A 24,629-nucleotide genomic window follows, 5' to 3' on the forward strand; every position below is an offset into this window, starting at 1 on the left:
AGTTTCATTGTCGCATTTTAATCGCTCGTCGCACCTTTTAATAGATCATAATTGTCTTACGTATTGAAAAGAAACGGTAATATAAATTAATATATGTATATATAATCGCGCATATTTAGTACAATACAATAGTACAATATATATGATAAAAATAACTTTGCATTTTGAATTATTACATTTAAAATATAAAAATATGTTTCATGTGATGCACACGACATTGCTAATATAGAATTAGATTTTTTTTTTTTTTTTTTTTTTTTTTTTTTTTTTTTTTTTTTTTTTTTTTCTATAAATAGAAACAATATGATTAGGTCGATAAAAAGAAAATCTTCTCTTATCGATATAAAATTGACTGATGCGATTTTATTGACTGCTGGTATACATATATATATATATATATACCTATATATATATATACATATATGTATCTATTGTATCTTATCGAATCGCTATGAAATAAAGATTAAATTTGAAAATATTTCAATAAGATATAATCAGTAAAACAAATTAATATTAATATAAATGAAATTTTTGACAATTACAAGTTTTTACCATATATAGATATATATTGAATAATAGTATACTCTGTTGACAATAGATGGCAATGTTTAATAATTGTTCATTTACTACATAGTTGTGTCCACACGTTACATTGGTTAACCTTAGTAGTAATAAAAGAATTTTGTTAAAGTAATTATAAAACTTAACGCGTTACAGACCTTATTAAATATTATATAAATAATACATATGTTAAAATGTATATTATTTGAATTCATTGTGATTATGTCATAATACAATATACCACTTTGAAAATACACATTTCATACGTAATTATATAAATTAATATTTTTTATATTAATTTATATACATATATATATATATATATATATGTATATTTATAACATGTTGTCTTTAAATTCAAATTGGTTTAATAATGCACTCAGAACATTTCCGTATTGGAGATTAAGTTCATTATTAAGTACAAATGTAGTGAGTCCTGAAACAAGTAATATAACTAAGGTAAGTTTTGTATTTTATAACACTATCAATAATACTATCAATGTTGTATTTTATAACACTATCAAGAAGATTTATATGAAAATTCAATTATTTAATTTTACTTATATATATATATATATATATGTATATATATTTCTTTTTTAGCTGGACGATAATGTTAGTCAGGCTGATCAAAAATATATAAAAAAGGGTGAAGTATTAAAAAATGGAAGGATTCAACAAACGAAAGCATCTACTCCTATAAATATATTTAAAGAAAATATTATTTCAAATGATTTTTTAAGTGAACAAATTAATCAAGCAAAAAATGCAAAAGATTTAATATCTCTTATGAACAATCCAAATATAACAACTAATCATATTAAAGAAATTTTACATCAAATTTCTAATATAAAAACTGATGTAAAAGAAAAGGATATATCTAATGTTATTAATAAGACGAATGAAAATTTGAAAGAAATATACGATAAAAAGATAAAATTCAGTAATAATCCTGGATTTTTATCATTAGCAACACCTAAATTAATTCAGGTTGGTTAACCATAATTTTTACATTTCTCTTTATTTTTTTTTTTATTTTTATATACATTCTTTTTTACAGATACTTAAAAAATTATCTCATACCAATAACAGAAATATACCTTTATTAAAAGCATTATCGCTTAACATTGCTCTATATAGCGACCAATTAAATATTAGAATGTGCGGAGACATTTTATATAGTTTGGCCATTCTAAACTATCCAGAGGAGGTAAAAGATAATTAATATAATTTATAATTTCAATGTTATAAATTATTAGATATGTTTAAACAAATATTATTATTTATTTCTAGAGTTTATTAGAAAAAATAATGTCTACTTTACTTAAAGAGATAGATCGTAATGATTACGGACCTATTATTAGTTCTATAGTAAACTCCATACGATTGCTTAAGTATAAAAATCACAAAGTTCTCGATAATATTTTTATGTGGGCCAATAATAATATCGAAAAATTAAGATTCCAAGATTTTACAGCTATTTTAAAATGTTTAGCTACATTTGGTTATGTCCCTAAAAATATGGATAATTTACAGGTATTGTTTATCAAATATCATATCCAATTATGTGTGTCTGTGTGTGTGTGTATATATATAATTTAAAAAATATATAGCAAAAAAAATTTTTCATAAATAGGTATATATAAATACATTAAGCCAAAAGAATACATCATCAAATGAAGAGTTGTGGCTAGATTATGTATGGTCTTTGACAATTTTAAATAGAGTAACTACAGAACATGTTTCATCTGTATTGAATAAAAACTTTGTTGAATCTATTTTAAGTAGGTATTTACTTAAATGCAAATTATTATAGAATCAATATGGAGAACGTTTTTATTTTTGATCAATTGTCATTCTTTTTAGGTGTATCTACAAATCAGAATATAATAAAAACACTTAAGTTATTGAACATTAATGCTGCTGCATATAACATTCTGGAAGATTATAATGGTATAAAAACTTTTTAATTCTAGATCTATAAATATTTTAATTATGTACCATTGAAAAACCATTTAATTTTAGGTCCTTATCTTGAAGACAAAAATGATGTATTTTCTATAGTTATGGAAAATAAAAAACAAAAGCAAGAACTTGTTGATATGTTAGATGAGACATTGCAAGAAATAGCACCCTCTTGTTTTCAAATCAATATAAATACTAAAATGGGTTTCAATATAGGTATTTTACAAAAATATATATATATATATATATATATATATATCGTTCTTTATTTACATATATGATATATCAATTCCATTATATTAATAGTAAAAGATCATGGTATATACATTACATCAAGAATTAGTTGTTAATGTCTGTTTTGAAAAAGAAAATGTATATTATATTGTTAACTTTTTAGATGCGGAATGCTGTCTGAATTCTAAAAATAAGTTTGTAAGATATAATGATGAAAACTTAAAGAATTCAACAAATACGAGGTAATTATAAAATTATGGAAATACGATGTAATAAGGAATATTTATATTTGTATTATATTTTAAACTTTATATTATTATAGGTTAGCAATAATGGTACATTCATATCATGATTACTCACGAGGAGAAGAAGACATTTTAGGAATAGTAAATTTTTATAATAATATATTAAATGCCCAAGGTTATAGAGTTTTGAATGTACCTTACCAAAATTTTAGTGTAAATGATATACTTTTAAAGCGTATAAAATATTTAAATGATCAGATAAATTCTGTAAAAACATCTGCAATGTGATGAAGTGTAATAAAAGAACACAATACAATGGAAATAAAATAAATAGTTAATTTATTATATTACTTTCAATTGATTTTTCAATTGCATTTCAATTTATTTCATGGTATTGCATAAAAAATAAACGAAAAGAAAATGTTTCATTAAATATCTCTCAAGCAAAATGTAAATCTGTATTTTCTGCGATTGAACGGTACAATTTTCTTTTTTTTCCTTTTCTTTTTTTACTAAAATTCAAATAACACGACTAAATACGATGAAAATTACTTATTCAGATTTTATCAGCTGTTCTGTTTTTTCCTGAGTAAATTTTGAAATAGCCTTATAAGCCTTTGTAATGTGAGAAGGACTATCTGCTACAAATTTTATGCTCGTGATTACTCCTGCATTCCATTTTGTTAATAACCAATATTTTAGATCTGCGATACTTGGCGTAATCTAAGAAAATATTACAATCATTAAATATCCAATGAACATCCAATTGACTTTAATTTTTTCTACTTACCCCTCCTGTAATTTCTTTAGGTACATATCTCGTTAAATATGGATAATCTTTATACATTTTTTCATACACTTTAAGACTCTCATTATGCTTTGACCAATAACCTTCGTGTACAGAAACATAAATAATACTACCGACAAGACTGGCTTTAATAGTGAACCTGCAAACATAGCCTAAATCAGTATATCAATTTGGCTTATTAAAAAACGATAGCATGCAAATACCGTGACAACAATAATTCTTCAATCTTCCGTATGCTTACTAACCGCGCTAAACCCATAATATATGTTATAAATTACTTTTTTTCTTTTCTTTATGTCAGGACCCGACGAGAAGAAAACCTTCACCTATTCAGAAATAACAAAATTACGTAAAGTCCAATAATTTTGATAATTTTCAATTTACAAACTGACAAACGCTATAATCTTAAATTAAATATATTAATAAATTAGATATAATTAAAAAAAAGAAAAATTTTCAAGAAAATTTATAATATATTTACCTAAATTTGAAGTATTAAACTTATGTCACAATAAGAAATTGGAATGTCATTGATTCACGCAGTAGTAGAATCTAATGAATGAACATATGCATTCAAAGAAAGGCGTCAAATTCACATGATCGTGTTATACGATTTTTATAAACATTGGTTCATTTTAAAGATGAAGGTTTAAACGATGACACGGTTTTCTCGAATTTTTGAAAATGTTTTTCTTCTTTTTTTTTTCTTTTTTTTTTTTTTTTCCATTCATAAACCATTCTCGAAAGATCATCATTTCTTTGACGCGTTTTTTTTTTCTTCAAAGAAAATAAAGCTCATTCAAAAATTCGAAAAGGCCATGTCGTTCCTTAAATCTTTATCTTTAAAATGAGCCCTTGCTCGTCAAAATCAATCGAGAATTACGTCTGTACTCATCGTTGGCATTAATCATTATAAAACCTAGATCCTTAAGCGGATATACGTATTTACAGTCAAATGAAAATTCGTTGAACGCTGTTATATATATATTTTTTTTTTCGACCGTTACCATATTTTAACTATAAATTTATTAAATAATATTTGATCGTACACCAATTTGGCATTCTCATAGTTTTTGAATTAAATCATATATATTTGGAAATGCCATAATGATACCATTTATTTCAGAATTATATCTTGTTAATATTGATAATATAACCTAATAATGTTGCCATCGGATTGTGAAGAATTAAAGGTAATATAAAAAATATATATATATATATTATTATTATTTAAATAATAATATTTTAAATAATAATATTAATAATAATTTCTACATATCGTTTATAATTATTTTCCAGCGAATTGACACAATATTACTTTGTGGGATATGTTATGAATATATGGAAACCACCGTCATTACACCGTGTTCCCATAATTGTAAATTAATTCTATGAAATATCTTTCATTATGATTTATATAGATATTAATTAATCATTTTTATTTTTAGATTGTTCACTTTGTATACGAAAATATCTACATTATAAAACACAATGTCCTACTTGTTTCGAAGAAATCTTTGAAAAGGATTTAAGAGTAAATAAAGCTTTGGACGAGATCAAACAATATTTTTTAGAGTTAAAAGAGAAATTAGCTAAGTGCGTTCAAAGTATTCAAAATGATAAATTAAATTTGTCGAAGATTAAATTTTGCGAGGAGAATTTAATCGACGAAAAACGATTAAATGTTAATCACAAGGATACTTCCAATTATGGAGACCAAAAGTATATTGGAAATAATTTGGAAAATATTGAATATACATTACACGATGAAAGAACTACTTTACTTAGTCCAAGTACCAGTAATACATCCAAATTATCCACTTTCTTTACACCAAAACGTAAGAAGATATCTCAAGATATTATCAGTGAAAAGGTAGTAATATGTCCAGTTTGCAAAGTAAACGTTTTAGAAAAGAATATAAATAGACATTTAGATGATTGTTTAAAAAGAGAGGTAACAAATGATAAGCCTGTCAAGTAAGTAAGTATTACATTATTAAATAATTTCATATAATCATTAAATACATTATGGAGCTTTAATTATTATAGACCTAAATCAAAGCGTAAACCATTACCAAAGTTAGTTCTCAGTTTAATGAAGGAAGGAGAAATAAAAAAAAAGCTAAAAGAATTAGGTCTTTCTTATGTTGGGGATAGAAAAGTTTTGGAATTAAGATTTCAAAGATATACGACTCTCTATAATGCAGAATGCGATAAGGACGATCCAAGATCCGTTTCAGAATTAATCAAACAATGCGAGGAGGAAGAAAATTTGGAAAAAAGAGCAAACAAGTTACCATTCATTGTAATTTTTTCTTTTCCTTTTTTCTTTTTTACTTTTTTTTTTTTTTTTCTTTTTTTTTTTGAAGCTTTTATCTATCATACAAAATTAATTTTCTATTTTAAAATATAAATGAATTTATTTTGCAGAAGTTGCAAATTAATAGAAACACTGCTGAGAATATTATAGAAGAGGAGAGAAAAAAGTATTGTAAGTTTTTTAATCATTATTACCGTCGATTAGAATTCAAATGAGGATATATTATCTTATTTTCTAATTATTTATTCCACTTGTAGTAGAAATGCATAAAAATAGTTTTGAGAGTTTGATTTCAAAGATTAAAAGTACAGAAAATTCACAAAAATCCTCGGCAAGGCGTTCAATACTTAATGAAAATATGGACTCAGAAGCAAATGCTGTGCATTCTACAACTTGCGAAAATTTTTATCTGCAAGATTCAGATTCAAGTTTTGATGATTGCCCATTACAAATGTATTCTAGTGAAAGTCCAATGAATTTTCTTACAGTAGAATTATTGACATCTACAAATGAGAAGATTAAAGACACTAACTGTTTAATTGATAAAGAAAAAGAAGAAGAATTAACTAATACAAGTTCTGGCTTTTTTCATTCTGAAATGGAAAAAACAAATAATAATAATTCTTGTACTTTTGTAAATGAAAGTCCAATAATATCTAATGAGGTTCCATGTTCAAGCAATACCTATGCCGATACGAAAAAATCATATATAGAGAAACAAGTAAAAAGAAAAAAATTAACAATGGAAGAAACCCAAAAGAAGAATGATAATTTAACAGAAACAATATTGGAAAACTATGCGTCTGATTTTTCAAGTAATGACAGTGTTATTTGTAACTCAGATTTTGGTATGTAATTTGTATGTGTTGTATGATTTTACTGATTATGGTATATAATGTATACATTTGTTAATATTACAAATAAACTATTTTGTATAAGCGAATATCTATATTACAGAGGCATTCGAAAATTATGTTCATGATATTATTAAGGGTACAGATATCAAAGAAAATGTATTTATAAAATCGAATCTGGAGAAAGAAAATATTAAAAAACGTAAAAAAAGAAGATATGATAATGCAATTAAGGGAGAAGAAAATGCTTTGAGAAAGAAGCATAAAGTTAAACTACAGACGAATTGTCTTAGCGAACAAAATGTACTTACTCGTGACGGAGATCACCTCGATGAATCTTACAATAGTATGGAAAATAAATTTTCTACAAAATTACAAAAGAAAAAAGAGGAACAATTAACGTCCATGGTCTGTACTCCACAAAGAAAATCAAACAGATTACGAGTTAAAAATAATCATTCTATAAATTGTGATACGACGGAACGATGACATATTGAAATTATTATTTAAATATATTAAGATTATATAATTTAAAGATTTTCAGTAATTGGATAACGCATGAAATGTTTTTTTTTTTTTTTTTTTCTTTCTAATATTTATACATATACACATATATACTTTACACAATATTGTTATTGTGTTAAGTTATTATTATTAATATTTATATCATAATTGTTGACCTGCCAAAAAAAGAGATAAATATCAAAATCATTATCAAAGACAATGTAGTTTATTGAATATATTACATCATTCCAATCATTAAGTGATTCAACAATAATAATAATAATAATAATAATTATAATAATAATAATAATAATAATAATAATAATAATAATAATAATAATAATATGATAGCGAATGCATCTAAGTTTTTATATTTTACAATATTCGTGAATATTATTAACAATAATTTAAGAGAGTGAGACTTATATAACGTTAAAATAGTTGTCTTTGACGTTCACTAAATACACTTTGGTATCATTTACACCACATTCGTCTTTTTTTTTCTTCTTTTTATATATATATATACATATATATATATATATATATATATATATATATATATATATATAATATTTACAGTATATCGACTTTATTATAAACTTTAAACGCTTTATTATTATTATTTTTTATTTTTTATCTTTTTATTTTTTTATTTTTTTCTTTCTTTTTTTTTTTCTTTTTTCTTTCTTTTTTTTATTGGAAACAACTATCACATTCATAAAATAATGTTCTTTTTTCTGTTTTATTAATTTTTTTGTTTCTTTTTTTTTATTTTTTTTTTTTAAATCTCAATAACTTTTTATTGCACCGTGGTGATAAAGAGACGATTTTATTATCGTTCCTGTTACTCAATACAAATGCAGTACTGATACAGGAAATACAGGAACGAGATTATGAGATTATGTAATTTCAATAGATCTATTAATGGACGTTTCTATAATCGGGGCGGGGAAAAAAAAAAAAAAGAAAAAAAGGGAAAACAATTAACATTCATATACTACTTTTTGTTTTTGTTTTTGTTTTTTTTTCTTGCCTTTTTTTTGTTGTTGTGTTGCTTTAAACATTGTTTTATCCTACATGGTATGGCATCACGCGAGGTAGTTACTCGATCGTTGATACAACACTCTCGAAAAATATTCTACAAGCGGACTTTCTCCTGTGTGCAGTCGATATTTCGTGTGTTTGTATGTGATTTGCGGGTGTGTAACGTGTGTATGCGTGCATGTGTGTACATATTCAATGTATAGAATTTTAATAATAAATAAAGTTTATTAACTAATTTCATTTCTTAAAGTTAATTTTCAGAGGTCATTGAATGAATTGAACCATCGATTGATTTTATTCGATCGCAATGAAACCGATTGTTTCGATATTGCACGAAAATCTATTTATAAATATTTAACATTATTGCCCGTCACAGGATAGCGAAATATTTTAAAAATTACTTTGAGCGAATCGAAATTTACAATTTTTTTTTATTTTTTTTTTTTTTTTGTTTTTTTTTTTCCCCCTATAAGACTATGCATTTTCAAATATGCTTCCTAAAGCCCGTGACTTGTGGATCGACGATAAGTTATTATTGTTATTTATTCTTATTTTCTTTTTCTTTTTTTTTTTTTTTTTATTTTTTTGTCTTTTTTCTTTTCCATTTTTTCTCTCCTTTTTTTTTTTTCTTTCTTTCTTTCTTTCTTTTATTACAGAGAATGCGTGTACATGTATGTGTTTTGTTTGTTTGTTTGTTTGTTTGTTTGTTTGTTTGTTTGTTTTTTTTTTTGTTATGAGATATGTTCAGCGTGTATAGAAGCTTATATTCAATCAACATTCGTTCAATTTAATTTTCATTTAAAATTTAATCTAATTTACATAATTAATATATTTTTCTTTCTCTCTTATTTCGTTTTTTTCTTTTGTTTTGTTTCTTTTCCTTTTCTTTCTTTCTTTCCTTCTTTCTTTCTTTTTTTTTTTTCTTATTCCTTTTTTCTTTTTTTTCTTTTTCTTCTTTTCTCTCTCTCTCTCTCTCTTGCCTAGATCAAAAAGACGAGATTTAAATTTATTATCATTAATCGTACGAGGAATTCTAAAAGTGAAGTATTTTGATTATGATCGTTTGATTATGAAGTTTCAATTCTTGTTTTTTTTTTTTCTTTTTTCTTTTTTTCTTTTTTTTTTTTTCCTTGCGACAATGACATTTAATTATCAATTATATTCGAACGTGCATTAATCATTAAGGAAATACTGTCTTTTCGGAATAATAAGTACAAGATTGTATACGACAATTATTGGAGTCCCTTTAATTCGTCGAATTTACGAAAAAGAAAAGAAAAAAAACAAAACAAAACAAAAAAAGAAAAACGAAGAAAAGTAATCGACGCCAATCGTGACTCTCGCGAAATTGATATAATAAAATAATTAATCGTCGCGGTGAACGATAAGAATTATAAGAAACTATTATATATATTACATGGAGATTCGAGGGATGAGGGGGAAGGGGCGGGGCGATCGATATCGCATTATTTGACTTTTCATTATTTCAAACGAATCCCATTGCGCCAACGGGATATACATTTTTTATACGTATTGCACATTCACGATTTTTCATAAATACGATGAACACTTTGATTTATTTTTTATCCTTTTTCTCTTTCTTTTTTCTTTTTCTTTATTCGTACATTCTCGTTTACTTCTTTCTTTTTTTTTCTTTTTTTTTTTTTTTTTTATTAATTAATTAATTTATTTATTTATTTTTTTTAGTAAAAGTTCAATAAGTAACCCGCGCTTCTGCTGAAAAATAATTCTCTCTCTCTCTCTCTCTCTTTCTCTCTCTCTCTCTCTCTCTCTCTCTCTCTCTCTCTCTCTTTCTCTCTTAAAATTTATTTTTTTTTTCTCTCGGGAGGAAACTCATCTATTTAATTTCAATTATATATGTTATTCCTTCACGCTCTTACATACATATGTATAGGAAATGCAGTCTTTTTATTATCGATCACGAAGTTCCACGATCTACATGGATCTATTGATCGTGAACATTGTATATCCTATACGTTCTAAGCTCGTTCCAATGAACGTCTCTCTATCTCTCTCTCTCTCTCATCCTTTTCTCTTTTTGTTCCCATTCTTTTTTTTAACTTTTTTCCTTTATCCTTAATCCTTTTTCTGTGTGTATGTGTGTGTGTGTGTGTTTTTTTTTTTTTTTAATCTCTTATGATCGTTTAATCAGACACCTAATCGATTTTTACTGTCACGTTGCATTTTCTTGCTTGTTCTTTCTCATCACCGTAATACCTATAGAACCGCGTATCTTACGTAACAAGTCTATTATCTCAGCCGTCGACATACTTTCGACACTCTCATCGTTAACCTGAAAAATATAATATATAAGAGATCGCGCGTTATTAATAAAATTTTTCTTTTTTTTCTTTTTTTTTTTTTTATTTTTCTTTCTTTATGATCACCACTCCAGCATAGATAAGAAGACGAACCATTAACAAGACGTCGCCCTGTTTCAATCTTCCGTCTCTAGCTGCTACACTATCAGGATGTACCACCGATATCACAGTGTGATTGTCTTCGGACTTTAAACTGAAACCTAATCGACTATTCCATCCGCGTGTCAATTCTACCATGAACACCTAAAAGATATATTATATATAAAAAAAAAATATATATATATATATATATATTTTGTTGTTGTTTTGTTAAAAAAATAAAGAAAAAAAATTAGATAGTTTCATTATTAGAAAGAAAGTTTATATATTATTAAATCAACCTACTTCGTTTCCCTGTTCATCATGACCCTCTGAAGATATCGTTGAGTCCAAATTATCTTTATCGACTTTGGTTACGTCTTTCTCGCACTCGTTCATATCGTCGCTAGGTGCAAACATAACTCCCTTCCACTTTAACAAACCCTTGCTACCAGCTGGATCTTCCGTTCCAAGAATCTTACCTAAGAGAACCCGCGTATCGAGATTTAATTTAAACTCCAAGTGAAAGACTTTATATACGTACGAGGAATACTACAGAGGCAACAACTTTTTTTTTTACTGTGTTACGTATGTACTCTTGCACGCCCACTGATTATCTTATCGCTTTGTAAGCTTTATCAATGTTATTCGATTTTAATAGAGTAAAGGGGAGAAAGAGAAAGAAAAAAAGAAGGAGGAGGAGGAGGAGGAACAGGAGGAGGAGGAGGAGGAGGAGGAGGAGGTGAAACGAGGTAAAACGAAGTAACAATACCTGGTATATCTTGATCGCTTGAATGCGTAACTTTGTTCTTTGATACGGCGTCAATGGTAACGCCGCATGCAGGATTAGCACTCTGATAAGCAGGATTTTTGTAACTGAAGGCACCACCAGTACTATTACTGCTAGTCGACGAGAGTACTGGTGGCATTGAGGCAGGTTCAGATGGCAAATCATTGTCCTGTTCGTCGCTTGACAATCCACGGATTTCCTTTCCATGATAATCGGTCTCGAACGAACAACTGGAATCCTTTTCGGAGAATAACATAGTCTCGACCGGATATTCGTCCGAGTCGGCGCTGCAAAATTGAAAATGTGGCTTCCCTTGAGGCGCGGATAGATCTAAGAAACTTGGCCGAGTTGGAGTTCTCAATGGTGAATCGGTTGTCTCGCATACGTGATATTGTGATGGTGGATCTATGATGATATCCGTATTGGAGATCGGTGTATTAGCTTGCGAATTCGTTATTTGCGTTCTTACGGAACACTGATCGGAATCCGAAGTCTCAGCCTGACTCCCTATAGATGCTGTTTGTCCTTCGTGAAACTTCTCCGGAATCTCTATGAAAAATATTTAAGATTTTCAATAAATGCAAAAGATTTAAGATGAAATTTAAGATGCTTTTTAGAAGGATCTTTTGTCTTCCTTCTTTTTTTTTTCCTCTCCTTTCGACCTTTTTTTCAATCGAAGGATACCTTGATCGTTATCGGCAGTGGGTGTACGAGTAGCGAGTCGTCGGTGTCTTCTCGGTGAAGTACAGGATGCGGCAGGTGATTGCAAACAACTGGAACCACTCGATGTACCTGGTGATAGTTTTCGAGCTGCCAAATCGCACAGCATATCCACGGCTTCTTGTCTGAAATATGAAATAGAATATTATTTTGTATCTATCTTCCTCTGTTATGTTACGAATCGTTACGTTTTTTTTTTCTTTTTCGGTTTTTCTTTTTTTTTTTTTCAAGAGTTTTATTTAAAAAGATCTCATCGATCGAACCTTAGACAGGTTCGCGGTGGACGAAGAGGATGATCCGGTTCAGTAGGTGATAAAGCGGAAACCGGTGTTTGTGCCAGATCACGATACAATCGAAGCTTTACTTTTGGTCCACACTGTCTCAAGAGTGCCACAGCCTCTTCATGGCTCATCGGTGAAAGCGGTGCACCATCAACCGCGACGATCTTGTCACCAGGACGAATCCTACCATCGCTGAGAGCCGGTTCACGGACGAGTGCTCTCACGTAATGGCCCAATGCACTGCTGTCAGCCTTCCTCAGGGTGAAGCCTAAGCTACCTCCTACTTTCATCATTTCTATATCGAATTCCTGCGATATATATACATATAAATATATATATATATATATTTATATAATTAAACTAACCATAAGTGTCCCAATATAGAATTTTATTTGCGTACATATAAATTATCTAATTGAATTAAATATTATTTATTATATACCGGCAAGTTTCGAAACCATTTCATTCGATTCTATTATCAATAATTGAATTAATAAAATACGTGTTACGTAGGATAATATCTTCTCTTATAAAGGAGGAGGAGGAGGCCATAGATATTTATCGAACCGTCATTTATAAATATTACTTACGCCACAGGGCTCAATTTGAAGTGGCGGCAGAGGATTTGGAATTCGTAATGGTGGCGGTGGCTCACGACGTGCTGGTGGTGGTGGGGGCGCACCAGGTGGTGTGACATTTGTGTCACCCGGAAGTCTGCACACTACCAGCTCGACCGTGTTCGGGGTCGTTCGTAATACTTCTAATGCTTCCTGCAAAAAAATCTGGTCGTACTCAATAACTTTTTACATATATTTTCTTTCTATATATAATAATAATAATAATAATAATAATAATAATAATAATAATAATAATAATAATAATAATAATATTTTTTATTATATAATTGCTCTTTCAACTTTTTAAAAATTTATCGACCGCGCTCTTTACTTATCATTCATTACCGACCGATGTTTATTATCGGCCGATATATTCGTTATCGACCTTTTATTACAGAGTACTCGTTACCGATCGAATTCCATTTTTATTCGTCAAAGAAACAAACGATATCATAGATACATCGAGCCCCATGTATCTTCGGTAACGTAACTCTTTCGCGATATCGATGAATGAAATAAAAGAACGTTGTCGGGCAACGCGAGATGGCACCACTCGATGTAAATTTCTTTTTTTTTTGCTCGAAATTAAATCACCCCTTAAATTAGAAATAATACTATTTCTATCTGTAAAATAAATAACTGTGAATTGCTAAATTATACAATTAAAATTACATCAGTCCGTTAATAATAATAATGTCAAACGTTTTTTATATTCGTTTACTTAAGGATATACGAAAAATATAACTAAATACAAATATTATATAAAACAGAGAAGTTAGTTTGATCGTGCGTTTATAAATTTCAGTTTTCGAGAATCATACAAAAAGGAGAATGTCAATCGTTTTAAAACTATACACGATCGCCATGTGATTTTAATCATACATAATATCCCATGGGGTTTCACGGGAATTTGTACTCACGTAATTCGTTAAACCGGTTAAAGGAATTCCATTGGCGGCGAGGAGTATATCTCCTGGTTGAAGTTTGTTGGACAATGCGGCGGGTTGTAATGGGAAGAGTCTTTTTACTCTGACAGGTCCTGCAGTACCACCACCGGAAACGCTTAAGCCTAGACCTCGACTGCTCTTTTGTAACGTCACTCGGAAAGTGCTCTCTGAAAAATGATTAACGATAATGTCAATCAATAGAAATCGATTATGTTTCCGTTCTAACGTTCTAACATTTGTCATTGTTGATTATTTGTTTCTTTCTTTATTCTTTCCTTTTTTTTTTCTTTTTCTTTAGCTCTCTCTCTCTCTCTCTCTCTCTCTCTCTCCCTCTCTCTCTTTCACTCTTCGTCGTACTTCGTAATCGTTCGTAAATGAAAGTAATATGAGAAAAAAAAAAAAAAAAAAGATTGAGCGATATAGAGATAATGATAATCTAAATAATCTCCCTCCGTTCCCTCCCTCTCACCCTCCCCCCCCCGCAGCGCTGCCCGCATACATACGTATATCGTAATAAATATTTTTCAAAAATATACCGGGGTTTTTACATTGATGCATACATACGTGTATACGTAAAATACCGTATGTACCGTATGTACCGTATGTACCGTACGTACGTACGTACGGTCACGACATCACGGCAAATGTCCCGATGACGCACGATCTAATATATGACAATGGCGCGCGAACAATTGCTTTTCGTCTAGCGTGTTCCAAGCGTTGTCAGCGTACCGTTTGCATATTTCAAACGCCGCTTGTTGGCGTGGTTGGTTACGCGGCGGCTCGTTGTCTGTCGCAAAACGCGACACGCATACCTTTTAACCTACCCCTCCCTCCTCCTCTTCCTACCCCTCCTTTCTCCCACCGACAAAACCTCACAATTCTACGAGCGTTCTATTACCCTCCTCGATGTTATTTTATTTTCTATATTTTCCCTATTTCCCTTTCTCCATTTCTTTCATCTTTCGTTATCCATTTTCCCTAATTACGCCCAGTTTTCGTCGGTCAAAATTTTTTTTCTTTTTTGCTTTTATCTCTCTCTCTCTCTCTCTCTCTCTCTCTCTCTCTCTTCTTTTTCTCTCCTCTTCTCATATAAGAGTGCGTCGATTCCGTCTTGTTCCTCTCGTTTAAGCGACAAATTTACTCCTGTGCTTATTATTTTCCTTCTCTTTTCTATTTTTCTTTTTTCTCTTTTTTATTTTTTCCCACCCCCTCCCCCCTACCCTCCTCTTTTCTCTGTTTTTCTTTTTTTGACAAATGAAAAAGGACGAACGGATTCCGCTTATTAGAAAATTCTTCACATTTCTGCACAGAACTCGTTTTGCTTCGGAGGTGGGAGGGGTGGGGAGGGGAGGGGAACGGAGGGGGTGAGGGAGGTAGGTTCTTTCGCGTAAAGAAAAAAAAAAAAAAAAAAGAAAAATCAAAAGATAAAGGAGAAAAAGAAAATGCAGAAGATAAAAAAGAAAGAAAAAAAGAAAAGAGAGAGAGAGAGAGTGTGATATTGTGATAGTGTGATAGTGTGATAGTGTGATAGTGTGAGTCGTACGAAACGGTTCGTGCCATTTTTCCTTAATTAATTTGAAGGGAAGGAGGAACTCCGGTCGACTTATTCGAACTATCTGAACACACACAAACACAGATACATACACACTAACGCCTATACATATATACATTATATAGATATAGAAAGAGAAAGAGAGAAAATAAGCCAGAGAGAGAGAGAGAGAGAGAGAGAGAGAGAGAGAGAGAGAGAGAGAGAGAGAGAGAGAGAGAGAGAGAGAGAGAAAGAGAACAATAGTTGTCGACCAGTCGGTGGTCTATTGAAATTCGTTATTGGCAAGAGGTGCTACCGAGCACCCAGTCCTTCCCTCCCTCCCTCCCTCCCACTGTCATCTCATCCCCCGATCCACCGATCCCCACCTTCCAATACCTTTTTTTTTCTTTTTTTTTTTTTTTGTTCCTTTTCATTATTTTCACGGCTGAACTCGAATAGCGAAACGGCGCCCATTTCGAAATGACCCACCTTCGAACGGATATTGACCCGATCCGGCCGACATATCGTTCTCATTGTTCACCTTGCTAGCCATTCAAATTCTCTCTAGCCTTACTACTCTCTCACAAAGGCTAATTTACGTGCGCCCGCGTTATTGTCTCCAGTTGTACTGTGTGTCAAGTCTTATTGAGAGAGAGAGAGAGAGAGAGAGAGAGAGAGAGAGAGAAAGAGAGAGAGAGAGAGAGAGAGAGAGACAAAAAAAATATTATCGTGATTAAAAAAACACGAAGTCAAAAAAAAAAGCAAACGATAAAAATCCGTTGCGATTTTTTTTCCATTTTTTTTTCCTCCCTTTTTTTCTTTATATATATATATATATATATATTAGAGCTTTTGAAACGACTCTAATTATTAAAAGGAGAAAAAAATAATTCGACTTCTTTTTTCCCTTCTTTTTTTCATATATATATATATATACGTATATATACATGTGTGTATGTGTGTGTGTGTGTGTATGTTTCATCTCTTCCCTTTAAATAGAATTTTAACTATGACCGTCATTGAAATTCTCCTATATCCTCGTACGAATTTATCTTTCACGAAAATGGCGCCGTTCGATTTCCTTTTGAAATTTAACATTGTTCAGGGAAGATCGTTATACGTCGTGTTCTTGACGATAGGGAATCGTTCGCAAATTTGGAAGTAATCAGGATAGAAAGAGAAAAAGAAAAAGAGAAAGAGAGAAAGTGAGAGAAAGAGAGAGACAGAAAGAGAGAGAGAGAGAGAGAGAGAGAGAAAAGTGATTAAAATTTACACGGTCGACGTATTTGAGAACGTCAGCGAATTATAATCTAATGCGTAGCGAGCCGACCGATATTATACGAGAAACGAGCATTAGCGAAAGATAGATAACGATAGCAATATTCCTGTATGTGAGAGAGAGAGAGAGAGAGAGAGAGAGAGAGAGAGAGAGAGAGAGAGAGGGAAAGATGAAATGAGACTATCGAGCAGAATTTCTGCTTCAATATTACGTAATACGTTATTTGATTAAATTAACGTTATAAACTATTACGAACGATTATATATTTCGTTTGTAATAATTGATTTTTCTCCCCTCTTTCTTTCTCTCTCTCTCTCTCTCTCTCTCTCTCTCTCTCACTCTTTTTAAAAATATTATTAAACTCTTTCTATCATTTTATTTGTCGACATTAATTCCCAAACGAATATATAATAATTACACGGAATAATTTCTTTTTTTATTTATCAGTGAATTGAATTAATGATAAATGGCAATTGGGTTAGCCATTGCTATTAGATTATCATTTTATATATACATATATGAGGCTATTGTTAGAATGACGTTCCATCTATCCATCTAAGTAATTTCGTTCGAATTGATTTTCTCGACTCCGTGGTATATTACGAATGAAATACGGAGTAGACGATTCACTATGATTTATGGATGCAAGTGGTTATGTGACGACACGTGACGACACGTCTTAGGTCAATTACACCATAGTGATAAGGGCCGTGAATCATTAAATCGTTTTACTCGTAGACACACCCCGTGAATCATCATACACACACACACACACACATATATATATATATATAATATCGTATGATTAAAAAATTTTACAATAATTTTTATTAATCAGTAGTAATTATTATATCTATGCACATTAATTACTCATCAACTATCTGATTTTTCTTCAATCATGAATCATCATATATATATATATATATCGTTGTATGATCAAAATAGAAAATTATTTACGAATTAATTCATAAAACGATATCGTCCTTTTTTGAATGGCCCCACAAGTGTCTCATTGAGAATGAAAACGAGAAAGAGATTAAAAAATTTAGAGTTTAAAAAGTTTCACGATGAGTTTCAATAGCCAATAGTAATTATATTATATCTATGCACTACGTAAATACTTATATGTATATCTAATGTTCGACTATTTTTTGTTTTAACCAACGACGACCTTCGTTAGTCGCAGGTTGCCCGTTTTCAACTCTTTTTGTTTTTTTTCCTCCTCTTCTTTTTCTTTTTTTTTTGTTTTGCTTTTTCCTTTACTTTTTCCTTCCCCACTACCCTCACATTCCCCAACCAACTCCCATCCTCGACGTTCTTCTCTTCAATCGCCATTAGCGCGCGTACTCGCTACTTAGTTCTTTTCGCTCGTTTTAAACATTTCGTTTATTATAATAACGCGAGAAAAGTTAACGCGTCGCAATAACACCGTCTCGCATATTCAGAGACTCGAATTTTATTACCATAATTCGCATTAAACTCGCAAGCCGAGGACCTCGCACGTTTGAAAATCCGGTTTTGGTGTATTTAGTGAAAAAAAAGAAAAAAAAAAAAAAAAAAAAAAAAAAAAAAGAAAAAAAAACAAAACAAAACAAAACGAAAAAAAAAAGAAAAAAAGAAAATAATTGATTAAACCGAAATAAAAAATTGTTCCTTTAGTGTTGGCGTCTTCGTAATACGAAGGAAGATATTTAATAAGGCCCTGTTTCTTTATTAAATATTAATGAAAAAAAAAAAAAAAAAAAAAAAAAACAAAAAGAAATTGCTCGATGAAAATTAAAAAGAACGACACGAAGGAAAAGATAAGAAAGAAAGAAAAGAAAGAAAGAGGCTCGATAAACGTTAAAGATTTGCATTTAGAGTTAATTACAAACTTTTCTTTCTATCTATCTTTCTTTCTTTCTTTTTCCCTTTTTTTTTCCCCTTCTTTATTCATCTTTCCTCTTCATCCTTTAATCCTTCATTCTTCTATAACATCAACAATCCGAGGTATTCTGAATAAAAAAATATCCCGCGGTAATGGTCAGTAAGCTTTCGGTGGAAAAAAAAAAAAAAAAAAAAAAAAAAAAGAGAGAGAGAGATAGGATGGAAGGAAGGAAGGAAGGAAGGAAGGAGAGAAAAAAGAAGAGAAAGAAGGGAAGAAAAAAATAGACAGAAAATAGAAAAGCTCGTTAAGCGTCGAGTAGTGTAGTAACTGGCTATCTATGAGCTAGATATATAGATATACGCGTGCTTAACGAGGAAAAGTGACTGAACATACTTGGCCGAAGCTATTATGTTAATTTCAGTCGTCTCCTAGCCGAGGAAAATAGAGATAGAGATATATATATATATATATATATTCTATATATATATATATATATATATATATAGAAGCTCAAAACTATCGCGATTTTCCGTGAATGAGATATTCTCGTAATTACATATAACGATAAAACTACTGATAGTATAACTTTTCAAGTTACATATTATATAGATAGACATTAACATTAACGTAGCTACTTTTTAATCGTACTAACCTTTAAGGCATTTTCACAGATAAATTTGAATAGAGAGAGAAAGAGAGAGAGAGGGAGGGAGAGAGAGAAAGAGAGATAGAGAAATCTTTTTGCTTTCCAACAATCGCCAAACATTTTCCATGATTTATTCTCATTTTACGTTCGTTCATATCGTTTCCTTTTCGAAAGAGTGAACCAGCAAATTCTATTGTTCTAAGCATCCGATGACATTAGAAAGCAATTGGGTCGACATCACGATAGTGATATCTACGTTTCTCTCTTTCTCTTTGTCCTTTTCTTTCTCTCTCTCTCTCTCTCTCTCTCTCTCTCTCTTTATCTTTTTCTCTCTTTCTTCCTTTCTTTCTCATCGCATCGGATCGGATCGGGTCGGGTCGTGTGAATACGCGATTGAACTATAACGATCCCTTTGCTCTTCTCGTTACATAAAAGAAAGATCATTTGATAAGAACTTTGAGGATTAAAATGGCGGAGATTTAGTTATTAAAATTAATCGATTTCATTTTTTCTTTCTTTCTATTTCTCTCTTTCTCTTTTTTTCTTTTTTTTTGTAGAAGAAAAAAAAAAAAAAAATATATATATATATATATATATATATATTTATATATACATATATACGTATAAAAGAAAAAAAAAAATGATAAGAGAAATATAAGATAAGATTCTTTATAATGAATCACGAATTAGAAATATAAAAATGCTCGCGAGGAATTGAAGAATAGAAAAAGTATGAAAGAAAGAAAAGAAAAAAAAAAAAAAGAAAAAAAAAAAGAAAAAAAAAGAAAGAGAGAAAGGAAGAAAGAAAGAAGAAAGATCATTTGATAAGAATATTTAATTATTAATTAATCAATTCATTTCTTTTCCTATCTTTCTTTTCCTCTGTAGAAAAAAAAAAAATATATATATATATATATATATATATATATATATATATATATAAAAGAAGAAAAAAAAAAATGATAAAGAATGATAAGATATCCTTTCTCACGATGAATCTCGCATTAGAAATACGAAGACTCGAGGGATTGAAGGAGAAAGAAAGAAAAATAGAATGAAGAAAGAAAGGAAGGAAGAAAGAAAGAAAGAAAGAAAGAAAGAATAAAGATTATTTGATAAGAACTCGGGAATTTAACGATGGAGATTTAGTTATCAATTAATTCATTCATATCTTTCTCTCTCTCTCTCTCTCTCTCTCTCTCTCTCTCTCTCTCTCTCTCCCTAGAAAAATGTATATATATATAAAACATAAAAGGATAAAAGATGATTCGATTTTTACGTAGAGAATCTTGCATTAGAAATATGCGAAGCCTCAAGGTCTACAACGTAAATGTAAAAGAAAGATGAAAAGATAGAAGGAAGGAAGAAAAGAAAGAAAGAAGAAAGACAGAAAGAAAGAAAGAAAGAAAGAGAATACTCTCTTACAATTTGGAATTCATAAAAGAATATAATACCTAACGCCGCCTACGCTTTACGTGGTACGTAATTTACTTTTTTACGCGGTTTCCTTTCCTCTCCTCTCCCCTCTCTTCTTCTTTTTCACCAACGAAATTTCGTACTCTATATACCTGCATTTATGAATTTGAAATAGATTCCCGTTGGTGCATAATTAATCGAATTCGCCTTGGTAAGCTCCCGTAAGATTTTTCTTAATTTCTTCCTTCGGTTTGCATCACTTCGATATTTCCCTTTTTTTTTCTTTTTCTTTTTCTTCTTCTTCTTTTTTTTTGACTTTCTTTGATTATTACATTAACGCGTTGACTTTTAATTAACTTTATAAACGATCTTAACTTTTTTTTAACTACTTGATATTTTCTTGATATTGCGAAGAAATCGATATTCCTTAAAGTGTCCTTTTTCTCTCTCTCTCTCTCTCTCACTCTCACTCTCTCTCTCTCTTTCTCTCTCTCTCTCTCTCTGTCTCTGTCTCTATTTCTGTCTTAAACAATGTACACGCTTTATCAAATTTTTCTCGAGACTGTTTTTACATATTGTTACTTTTTTTTTTTTTTTTTTTTTTTTTTTTTTTTAATATGGAATTACCGTATGAAAATTTACAATCGATTTAGGTGATATATAAAATGAATGTCACATTGTCTATCCCTATCTTTCAAGGCCTTGTTGCAATGTTTGTTCTTTCGTTCGTTTGTTTTTTACTTCCTTTCTTCTTTTTTCTCTCTTCTTCTTCTTGTTATATCCTTGACAAAATGACAAATCGATTTCATCGTGGATAGATAATGGATAATGGATGACATAAGAAACATTAAGTAAACGTTAACAAATTTTGCATAGCTATCTATGTACCACCGGTTTTCGTGTATACATATTTTAATTGTAATAATTAAAAATTTACTTGTGCCAATCAATAAATGACGTTCGACATTTTTTACTACAGTTTTTCTATTTAAATCAATAACAACGCTATAATATTTTTTTCTTTCTTTTTTTTATATCTTTTTTTTTTTTTTTTTTTTCTATAGATAACAGTACTTAAATATTTAAATAAAAATAGATCATATGACTTAGTATCGTTTTATTGAAAAACAAAACGATTTATGATTCATTATTTGTAATCAAAACAAATAACGTTAGTAGTATTTTTTTTATTCAAACACTCAGTACTTCTTTTGTTTTTTTGTTTTTTTTTTTTTTGTTTTTTTTTTCAATCAACTATAAATAACACTATAAAATATTTCATTGAACGTAAAACTTTTTAATATTTAATATTGAAATATTACTTCATTCGCCAGATCGCGCGTTTAATCTTTTTTTTTTTTTTAACACTTTATTACGATATAATATTTTCTTCTTTTTCTTTTTCCTCCCCTTTTTTCCCCTTACTAATTATTATATTGATATTGCATTTGAGAAATATGAAATTAGTCTGAATGAAAATTTTATCGCATGAAGAAATTCGTAATAGCTCCGTTTCCGATTAATCTTCGTTGAAATTATATACCCAAAGGTAGAAATTAGAAGATAGGGATGGAGTGGGAGAGGTGGAGGGTGGGGGTGGAGTGGAGTGGGTAGTGGAGTGGATAGTCGAGTGCAATGGGCGGTGGGTGGGTTTTGCGTTTATACGTCAGAAATTTCTTGAAACCGAAGTTATACGCTTCAGCAAACGTAGGGTGCTTCACGACGGCGAGAAGGCGACCTCGATTATTAGCCACTCGCTTTGATACCGCGTCAAGCCGATTTCCACTCCGCAACTTGGGTTGCGGTTCACTCGAGATTAGTTCGCCCGATCTCTCTATGTATCTCGTACGATGGCACAAGATTATGCTCGGGACTAGTACATATATATATGTGTGTATATATGTATGCATGTATATGTATGCATGTATATGTATGCATGTATGTATGTATATGTATATGTATGTATATGTATATGTATGTATGTATATGTATGGTATACGTAGATATATAGATATGTATGCCCGTATATACATAAGTAGATACATACATGTGTGTGTGAGTGTGCATGAATATGTGTATGTACATTTTCATATCATGCACGATTAATGTCACTTCAACGTGATTTATAGTATTATGCTTCTCTTGTGATAGAAATTTTACGTTGCTCGAGAAGGAAAAAAGAAAAAGTTGGGACGGGGGATAATGTAAATAAATAAAAAAGAAAGAGAAGCGTATATAATTTTAGAAAAATTAAAATGTTAATGGACATTGATATAATAAATATTTATTTATTTATTTCAATAGCATTCGCAGAATTATTAACTTTTACCCTTTTAAATGTCCTTTTTTTTTTCTTTTTCTTTTTTCTTTTTTTTTGTTCTTTCCTTTTTTCCCTCTTTTTATTGGGACTTTTCTTATTCGTTTAATCTCACGTTATGCCGTGATCTACATTCATTGGATGTAAACATTTAAGTAATACATCATTTTTCTTCATTCTATTATAATTTGATTTCAAGGATGACTAACCAACAACGCCAAACGCTCGTCCCAATTTCGTCGGAATCGTGTAAAGCTCCAGTTGAGCTTTACGGTATCTCGTCAAAATTACCAGAATTATTATCGTCTTGGCATAGTCGGCCCTGACCCCCTTTCGCCATTACGAAGATATTCGTATCTTGGGTTAGGCTATTCACTAGGTGTACATTAACGTGCGTTATTAACTTAGATGTGATCGTATGGTATAACCAAAGGAGAAGATAATGATAGATATAGGGAGATAGAGCGAGGTCAATAGTTCTTTGGGATATTATTAAATTATTCTAATTTCTGATCGAGAGAACTTTTATAATAATAATAAAATATAATATTACGAATAATTTATAAGCTCCCTTAATAATTTTTTTTTTTATCTACAATATGTTCTTCCTTTTTTTTCTTTCTTTTTTCTTTTTTTTTTTCCATAATACAGAAACGAAGAACGAACGTTTTCTTTTTCGAGAGGCTGAAAAAAGAAAACGAAAGAAAAAAAAGAGAAAATGAAATTTTCTCTAAAGATCGAGCTGCATAAAAGCTTGTTTTGCTTAAATTAAAAGAAAGAAAAAAAGAAAAAAAGAAAAAAAAAGAAAAGTCCTCTCTTAAAAATCAAGCTGCGAGAGCAGCTGCATTTTGAGCTGTGATAACAAAAATAGAGAAAAAGAGGAAGAAGAAACAGAAAAAAAAAAAAAAAGGAAAGATATAATACACTCGTACGTGAATCGAATTTTTATACGATTCAATTAGAATTCAAATTTCGCTCTTTTTTCTTTTTTCTTTCCTTTTTTTTTTTTTTTTTTTTTTTTTTTTGAGAGAGAGAGAGAGAGACAAGAAATAAATAACAATCATTTCTTATGAAAATTCGAATTTTTTGTAGGATTTAATTAGAATTAAAATGTCGCCCTTCTTCCATTTTATTTTCCTTCTTTTCCTTCTTTCCCGAGAGAAAAGAAAAATAGATGACAAAAGTTACTTGTCATCGGCACGAAAATTCGAATTTTTGTTACGATTTAATTCAGAATTTAAATTTCATTCTTATTTTTCT

General features: G+C 29.9%; 4 protein-coding genes across 6 annotated transcripts in view; 2 read left to right on the plus strand and 2 right to left on the minus strand.

Moving 5' to 3' along the window:
* The first annotated feature begins 622 nt into the window (after positions 1 to 622).
* LOC124952275 (FAST kinase domain-containing protein 4) lies at positions 623 to 3,355 on the plus strand. The gene is made up of 9 exons (XM_047501879.1): positions 623 to 1,020; positions 1,165 to 1,551; positions 1,622 to 1,771; positions 1,855 to 2,097; positions 2,198 to 2,345; positions 2,428 to 2,514; positions 2,587 to 2,742; positions 2,924 to 3,002; positions 3,083 to 3,355. The coding sequence occupies exons 1-9, from the start codon at positions 889 to 891 to the stop codon at positions 3,291 to 3,293; spliced, it is 1,593 nt and encodes a 530-aa protein (XP_047357835.1). The 5' UTR covers positions 623 to 888; the 3' UTR covers positions 3,294 to 3,355.
* On the minus strand, positions 3,322 to 4,364 carry LOC124952278. Of its 2 annotated transcripts, none has more exons than XM_047501884.1 (4): positions 4,295 to 4,364; positions 4,059 to 4,139; positions 3,796 to 3,952; positions 3,322 to 3,728 (listed from the first exon to the last, which is right to left on the minus strand). In XM_047501884.1, the coding sequence occupies exons 2-4, from the start codon at positions 4,070 to 4,072 to the stop codon at positions 3,558 to 3,560; spliced, it is 342 nt and encodes a 113-aa protein (XP_047357840.1). In that variant the 5' UTR covers positions 4,073 to 4,139; positions 4,295 to 4,364; the 3' UTR covers positions 3,322 to 3,557. The 2 variants fall into 2 exon arrangements, with proteins under 2 accessions (XP_047357840.1, XP_047357839.1); XM_047501883.1 differs by having other exon boundaries at positions 4,017 to 4,139; positions 4,295 to 4,350.
* A 393-nt stretch (positions 4,365 to 4,757) lies between these two features.
* On the plus strand, positions 4,758 to 7,609 carry LOC124952274 (E3 ubiquitin-protein ligase RAD18-like). The gene is made up of 7 exons (XM_047501878.1): positions 4,758 to 5,006; positions 5,113 to 5,191; positions 5,262 to 5,790; positions 5,863 to 6,118; positions 6,244 to 6,304; positions 6,391 to 6,981; positions 7,091 to 7,609. The coding sequence occupies exons 1-7, from the start codon at positions 4,977 to 4,979 to the stop codon at positions 7,474 to 7,476; spliced, it is 1,932 nt and encodes a 643-aa protein (XP_047357834.1). The 5' UTR covers positions 4,758 to 4,976; the 3' UTR covers positions 7,477 to 7,609.
* Positions 7,610 to 10,669: 3,060 nt separating this feature from the next.
* Positions 10,670 to 24,629, minus strand: part of LOC124952273 — an 87,346-nt gene continuing 73,386 nt past the window's right edge. Inside the window, exons 2-9 of one of the 2 annotated variants that reach the window (XM_047501876.1) lie at positions 14,284 to 14,477; positions 13,337 to 13,528; positions 12,729 to 13,054; positions 12,430 to 12,590; positions 11,728 to 12,294; positions 11,262 to 11,437; positions 10,971 to 11,120; positions 10,670 to 10,849 (exon numbers count right to left, since the gene is read on the minus strand). In XM_047501876.1, the coding sequence (XP_047357832.1) occupies positions 10,730 to 10,849; positions 10,971 to 11,120; positions 11,262 to 11,437; positions 11,728 to 12,294; positions 12,430 to 12,590; positions 12,729 to 13,054; positions 13,337 to 13,528; positions 14,284 to 14,477 (1,886 nt within the window). In that variant the 3' untranslated portion in view covers positions 10,670 to 10,729. The remainder of the gene's footprint in view (positions 10,850 to 10,970; positions 11,121 to 11,261; positions 11,438 to 11,727; positions 12,295 to 12,429; positions 12,591 to 12,728; positions 13,055 to 13,336; positions 13,529 to 14,283; positions 14,478 to 24,629) is intronic. The other variant, XM_047501877.1, reaches the window with a different exon arrangement.

Source organism: Vespa velutina, chromosome 10 (genome assembly GCF_912470025.1).
Source record: "Vespa velutina chromosome 10, iVesVel2.1, whole genome shotgun sequence".
Classification (NCBI taxonomy): domain Eukaryota; kingdom Metazoa; phylum Arthropoda; class Insecta; order Hymenoptera; family Vespidae; genus Vespa; species Vespa velutina.